The sequence below is a fragment of the Ooceraea biroi genome, unplaced genomic scaffold (genome assembly GCF_003672135.1).
Source record: "Ooceraea biroi isolate clonal line C1 unplaced genomic scaffold, Obir_v5.4 UnassembledTig119, whole genome shotgun sequence".
In the NCBI taxonomy this organism is placed as follows: Eukaryota; Metazoa; Arthropoda; class Insecta; order Hymenoptera; family Formicidae; genus Ooceraea; species Ooceraea biroi.
In genome coordinates, this window is record NW_020825091.1 from 8,933 (window position 1) to 16,502 (window position 7,570).

At 45.6% G+C, this 7,570-nt stretch overlaps 1 protein-coding gene across 1 annotated transcript; it reads left to right on the forward strand.

Annotated features, from left to right (window-relative positions):
• The first annotated feature begins 257 nt into the window (after window positions 1-257).
• On the forward strand, window positions 258-1,439 carry LOC113563479. Its single transcript, XM_026975147.1, has one exon. It carries the CDS (start codon window positions 323-325, stop codon window positions 1,352-1,354), a length of 1,032 nt encoding a protein of 343 aa, XP_026830948.1. The 5' UTR covers window positions 258-322; the 3' UTR covers window positions 1,355-1,439.
• The last annotated feature ends 6,131 nt before the right edge of the window (window positions 1,440-7,570 follow it).

Consider the following 7,570-nt stretch of genomic DNA (forward strand, 5'->3'; position numbering starts at 1 on the left):
GCCCACATCGTCTTGTAATTTCCACCAGTACAACGTACTGTATGAAGGAACGGCAGTTAAAATGAATGGAATAATGGATACCATTCATCAGACTATTTATACTCTTGTCAGTCAGGATACAACTTTTGCCTTGACAGCAGGAGGAAGTCAAGCCGTGTGTGGATACACCCTACTCACCACGGAGCATCCTAAACTATTTATCTTGGAGGCAGAAAAGGGAACCACCTTCGCGGAGCGAAGAGACATCCCTGTGGAGACCCTCGATATTTTTACCTACGTCAACTCTAAATTCGTGTACGTAGAAAAACATATACGACATCAGATGACATCGTTGTATCGTGACGTTATTCAACAACGTTGCGAGTTGGAAAAGGAAGTGTTAAAAAACACACTGTCCTTCGCTACTCTTCAGCCAGACGAATTCGCTTATCGGCTCATGAAAGGACCAGGTTACATGGCCGTCACTGCAGGGGAAGCCGTTCATGTCATCAAGTGTATACCAGTGGACGTCATCATACGCCGCACTAAGGAATGTTATATTGAACTACCGGTTACAGTACGCAACACTTCCCTCTTTATCACACCAAAACCACACGTGTTGACCAAGATGGGAACCATACGAGAGTGTAGCTACGAATTGCCAACCCTTTATCGAATTGAGGATACATGGATTGAACTTATTCCGGAGCCACGTGTTCGCAGAACATCGTTGCAGCAGTTACAACCTATGACAAGTATGTCATGGAATTATTTAACGCCGGGACCACTAGCTTCCAGCGGAATATATTCCCAGGCGGATCTTGATAAAATCAGGGATCATATAATGTTCCCTGCTGAAAAGCCAGCGTTACTTAACAGCATGGCTCGTGGAATCACCGGACACGTCATGCCTGACGATACCATGTCCATTTACAATTTGTTGGATGAAGCATCATTAAACAAAATTGCTGAGTCAACTGCCAAACGGATTTGGGGTGGATTCATCACATTTGGATCAGCCACAGCTGGAGTTTTTGGAGTATTATTAGTAGTACGACTAATCAAGCTAGCCATCGACACGATGATACATGGTTATGCTCTACATTCAGCCTACGGATGCAGTCTGTACGTGCTAGGAGCTATCTGGAGCTCCTTGACTCATCTGCTACTTTATTTGGCCAGAGGTACAGCCAAACGCAGCCACACAGATGGACGAGCAGATCCCGAGGAACAACGATCATCGGAACCTGTGGAACCAGTATTATCGCAGTCTTTGTCGCAGAACAACCCTAGCAATCAGCCAACTTCGCCGCAGGTGACTGACAGTGAAACCATTGTATACACAGACTTACAAAAACGTTTGCGTGAATATTAGAACCATTTCCTCGATTGCATCGGAAATGTTCTTAAATAAGGGGGGGGATGTGACGTCCTGACGTCCACCTCACACCCATTTTTAATTTTTTATTTGCAATATTAATTATTAATGTATAACCGCTGATAGTTATTTTTGAGCGCCATCAATAATTACCATTTTTGCTTCACTACTTATTATTAACCACAGGCTTACGTACAGTAGTCTGTTATTAACCTAACCAAGAATATTATTTACTTAGCAACCTAACCGACACATTTATTATGTTAAAAGCTTTAGCTTGATACTAGTTTTAATATAAAAATATATGAAGTGTCACGTCCCGGTAAAAATCGAACTTTCTCTTTTCTCTCAACGGTCCGAACGACGCGCACAAGACGCACCTCGGAACCGCCATTTTGTCGGTACTCCTACTTCCACGAGGGACGTCCCACTCTCCAACCCACTCTCACGAGAGAGGGGACCCCCACTACCGAACCGCCGCAGCACCGAGCCGCCGAAAACAAAGGACCTCAGTGCAGGACCGGAAAAGTTCAGTTCGACTCGCGACTCCGAACCAAGAGGTTCACTCGACACTCAAGGCCCACGGTTAGCCTTTTTCTATTTCAATCTCTAATTCGAACTTAGAACTTTTCCATTCCTTCGTATTTCGACTTAGAATATTTTTCAATCTTCGTATCTTGACTTAGAATATTTTTTCAACCTTCGTATTTCGAACTTAGAACTTTTCCATTCCTTCGTATTTCGACTTAGAATATTTTTCAATCTTCGTATCTTGACTTAGAATATTTTTTCAACCTTCGTATTTCGAACTTAGAACTTTTCCATTCCTTCGTATTTCGACTTAGAATATTTTTCAATCTTCGTATCTTGACTTAGAATATTTTTTCAACCTTCGTATTTCGAACTTAGAACTTTTCCATTCCTTCGTATTTCGACTTAGAATATTTTTCAATCTTCGTATCTTGACTTAGAATATTTTTTTCAACCTTCGTATCTCGACTTAGAATATTTTTCAATACTAGTACTTCAGAGTTATCTTAGAGTTAGACGTTAGCATTAATAACCGTAGTAGTTAACTTAAATTTTGTAAGAACAATTGTATTTCCACCAATTCATTTTATTTAGAATATATGTATTTTGTGTGCTTGAATTACGATTTATTTTATTTTTGACCACCAAGCCGATTTGATCATAATTCAGCGACTATAAATTTTACGCAGCTACCTCAGTTTCGGTCATTGGGTTTGTGTGTGTGTGCAACCAACTAACGAGCCTACAGTGCGGACAACGCACGTTGGTCTTCATTCCGCTGAGCTGACAGTCTTACAGTGCGGACAACGCACGGGACGGTCACTCGGTAACGAATCCCTTTCCGCACCACTCTCATCACAAGGTACACCCTATCTGAGGCGCGCACGTTTTTAACATTAACTTTTGCATAAATGACGAAGTTCTAATGCCGAAAACGAGACGAGGAGGAAAGAAACACCGAGCAAGACGTTTAGCTCGTATATTTTCTAACTTAGAGTCAGTGAACACCGTTGTCTCGCAGTATTACGGCATCGAGCCTCACTACATTGACCCAGAGTACGAGGCACTTTTCCGACCACGCGACCGTGACACTAACAGGAATAACAATAATTCGATCACAACGCGACTCACGAAACCGAGAGTGACCAGCCACTCTGTCGTATCACATCGAGTGATTCTAATCACGAACGGAAGCAACGAAGCCACGTGGGCAACGAGACTGGTCCCCATTTCATGCAACCTGCGGTACCCTCTGTGCCAAGATATTCCCGAGGGGGACCCTCGCCGAACTCATTACGATAGGCTGGCACAAGAGATCAAGGTACAGCGCTGGATCGAGAGTAACCAAGAACCCCTGGGTAAGTGAAATTATCATACTATTACCTCTCAACTTACACCGGCCTAATGATAAATTAATGAAGTTATCGACTCAGTCAAGTTAAAATTCAGAATATTACTACAGCTTTCTAATGATAAGTTAATGAAAGTAACTCATTCAAAGTAAAGGTCAGAACAGTATTGCAGTCGTCCATTAATGATCTAATGAGGTTGATTCATTTTCATACAACCCGATGGCACTTTGCGTGATCACGCGCGGATACAAAGACGTCGAAACACAAGCCGCGTTATGCGAACAATGCACATCGTCACGAATCGGACCCATCTATCATAACGCGTACGCGAAAACGGAGACTCATAAATTGAACATCGGGCCCCGTGTGATTGATGTAATCTGTACCTATTGTTCCGCACAATTAACGACCTACCGACCGGTCCATAGATGCACGCGTTGTTATAACGAAATGATCGGTTTAATTAGGGGGAAGTAAATTCGAATAAATTCGCCATCGGCCACCCTTTTTTTTGAACCGAAATTTTTTACAAAGAGCGACCCTGGCACCCTTCCGCGAGAACTGCACTCCTGGCGAAATCACTCTGATCACGAGTATCCCCGGGTAGAATCCTCGGATTCGGTAACCCGAAACAGTGATCTAGTCCCGTGCTACACGTCCGAGTCCTGCATTCTTTGCAGCCGCGATTAGCCGGGACGTAACATAATTTGGTGACAGCGGTGGGATACGAGAAGTTTCGCCATGGAAACGCGCAGTAAGGCTTCCAAGCCGCTCTCAGAAGCTGAAATAGAAGAACTTCAATCGCAGTTACGCAATAAGGAAAAACAGTTACGCGAACAAGCCGCAGCTCTAGAATCGCAACAGAACGAGTTCGAAACGCAGAAAGACGCAGCCGAACACGACCTACGTGAAATCAGAACCAGCCTCGAGAATAAGGAACTCGAGCTACGGGAACGTGATGCACGGAATAATAAAGACCCAGCCGAGGAAACCCTTCGTGAAAACGCCGAGCTGAAACGCGAATTAGCCCGTTTACGCGCCACAGCTCTAACCGAGCCCCTACCCTTGTCGCAACAACCGACCGTTGCGAATCCAACACATTATTGGAACACACCCGCCATGTTCCCATCACAGGACTCTTGGGCCGAACCCCCAGCACCGCGTGTGTATTTTCGCGAAATCCTCGAAACAGTGCCACATTTTGATGGCTACAACGTCACGGTAACACAATTCACTCGAGCATGTCGACGCGCGAAAGAAACCGTACCCGCGTCATCCGAACGTAGCCTCACGCGCATGCTAGTAAACAAATTACGTGGTCGCGCCTATTCCGCCGTCGAGGGAGTCCCGTGCGACACCATAGCACAGCTCGCCGACCTGTTAAACCGCGTATTCGGAGAAAAGAAAACGGTCCGGCAATATCACGGAGATTTATCATATACATACTGGAAAACCAACGAACACATCCTCGATTATATTGATCGCGTAAAAGATTTGCACTCGTGCATACTCGACGAGGAACGCCGACAGCGTGGAGACCTGACAAATGATAAGGTCGCGGAAATCGACGCCGAAGTAGCCGAGGCTTTTTGTAAGGGGTTACCACCCGAATTTCGTATGCAGCTATCCAACGAACATTATGTTCGACCACTCAGAGCATACTCGCGCGCTATCGACCTAGCAAAACAAAGAGAAATCGACAAGGAAAGATTCGAACCCCGACGCAACGAGAGGATACCCGAGGGGCACCGTATACCCTTCGACAACAGACCCATAACATATGCCACTCGGGACCGCCTGAACGAATACAGACGCAACAGTGACCGTGACAGGCGCATTCCACAGAGAGAAAACACCCCCGTTTATGACCGAACAGGCCCTATCGTAAACAAATACAGAGATAACCGACCGCGCGGAGACACAAACAGATACGGAAACGAACAGCTACGTAGGGACCGACCAGAAACACGACAAGAAACACCGATCCCTGAAAGGAAATGGTGTCGTTACTGCAAAAACGCCGGGCATGAAATTGAAGAGTGCAGGAAGCGACAGTATAACAACGCACAACGAGAGTCGGGAAACGCGGCCCGCCACTCGGGCAATCCGGACGAGACCCGAGCGGGACCGTCACGAGAACCGAATCGTCCGATCAGAACGATCGCAACCGAAGCGATCGAAACGCCAGAATCGCAGTGCTAAATCCGAAAGACTTCTTATACGCCCCCACTATTTTTATTAAAGCAGAAGGGCTCGCGAACGAAACCTCGTTTATGATCGATACCGGGGCTGCGCCGAATTTAATAAAGAAACGTAATTTACATCCCGAGATTAAAATAGATTCAAAAGCTCACGTTCACCTTAGCGGTATAAGCGATGATAGAATCAAATCTCTCGGGTCCGCGATAATCAAATTCATGGGGCAGGAAATTAACCTGCAAGTAGTCGAAGACTCGTTTCCAATCATGCAAGAAGGCATCTTAGGATCCGACTTTCTGCGTGGTGCATCGAAACTAGACTATAAAAAGCGGATCTTGCAATGGCAGGGGATACACGTCCCCTTCGTCATTAATGAAACGGTAACGATCCCTGCCAGATCGCGCACCGTCTTCCCGCTCAAAATCAAAAATTCAGGTATTAAACAAGGATACCTTCCTCGAATACAATTAAATGACCACATCTACCTAGGAGATGCCTTGGTCACCAACCGCGAAGGGCAAGCCTACGTCTGCATAATTAATACGGGAGAAGAAAGCCGCAACATAATCTTGCCGGATGTAGAAATACAAGAAATCGAGTCGCTCTCCCTCTCGCCCCCTTCACAGACTCCAGCCTCACCAGCGCAAACCCTCGACTCTTCCTCTGGTGAGCACGAACCGACTAACAAAAGGATCAAACAGATCCTGACCGTAGGGCCCCGAGGCTACCGAAATAAAATACATACGATACCGACGAAAAAAGTAGCAACAATAAATTACGACGAGATCTCTGACGACAATGCCCGTATCAACAAAATAAAAAACCTTCTCCGACTTGATCATCTGAACAACGAGGAGCGAGAACACGTATCCGAATTAATTGCAGAATACCCCGACATTTTCCGAATCCCCGAGGACAAGCTTAACCATACGAACGTTATCAACCATAAAATTCCCACGACCGACAACTTTCCCGTTAATACTAAACAATACCGCTTTCCACCAATCCACAAGGAAGAGATAGACAAACAAGTTCGAGAACTCCTAGACAACGACATCATAAAACACTCCACCTCGCCGTATAACTCTCCCGTGTGGATTGTCCCAAAGAAACCCGACTCAAAAGGAAATAAACGTTGGCGCATGGTCATAGACTATCGGGCACTAAATGAAAAAACAGTGGGCGACAACTTCCCACTGCCTAACATTACAGAAATCCTTGACCAGCTAGGCAGCGCCAAATATTTTAGCGTCTTCGACCTGGCCTCCGGCTTCCACCAAATATTGATGGACGAACGCGACGCACAAAAAACAGCTTTCTCGACACCGTACGGTCATTACGAGTTCAAACGAATGCCTTTCGGACTGAAAAATGCGCCGGCAACGTTCCAGAGACTCATGAATGCCGTGCTGGAAGGACTACAAGGCATAGAAATATTCGTATACTTAGACGATATCGTTATTTATTCCAGCTCACTGCGCGAACATCTTATAAAATTCCGAAAATTAGCCGAAAGATTAAGAAGCGCCGGTTTACAACTACAACCGGACAAGTGCGAGTTCCTCCGCAAAGAGGTCACGTACCTCGGACACGTGATCGGAGAAACAGGAGTAAAACCGGATCCAAAGAAAGTAGAAGCCGTGAAAAACTTCCCGAAACCGAGTAACGCCAGGAACATTAAACAATTCCTAGGCCTAGCAGGATACTACCGCCGTTTTATTCCTAATTTCTCCAAAATAGCCAAACCACTCACAAACCTTTTGAAGAAGGACGTCGCTTTTACGTGGGAACCTGCGCAGGACGAAGCGTTCGTCCACCTGCGAGACGCTTTATGTCGCGAACCCATCCTTCAATATCCGGATTTTACAAAGCCGTTCGTTGTCACCACTGACGCGTCAGGAACAGCCATAGGCGGCATATTGAGCCAAGGAACAATCGGAAAAGATTTACCAATAGCATACACATCACGGTTATTAAACGCTGCCGAACAAAATTACTCGACCATCGAAAAGGAGTTACTCGCCATAGTTTACAGCGTCAACCATTTCAGACCATACCTCTATGGTCATAAATTTACACTAGTGACAGACCATAAGCCTCTGGTATGGTTACATTCCGTCAAGGACCCCAC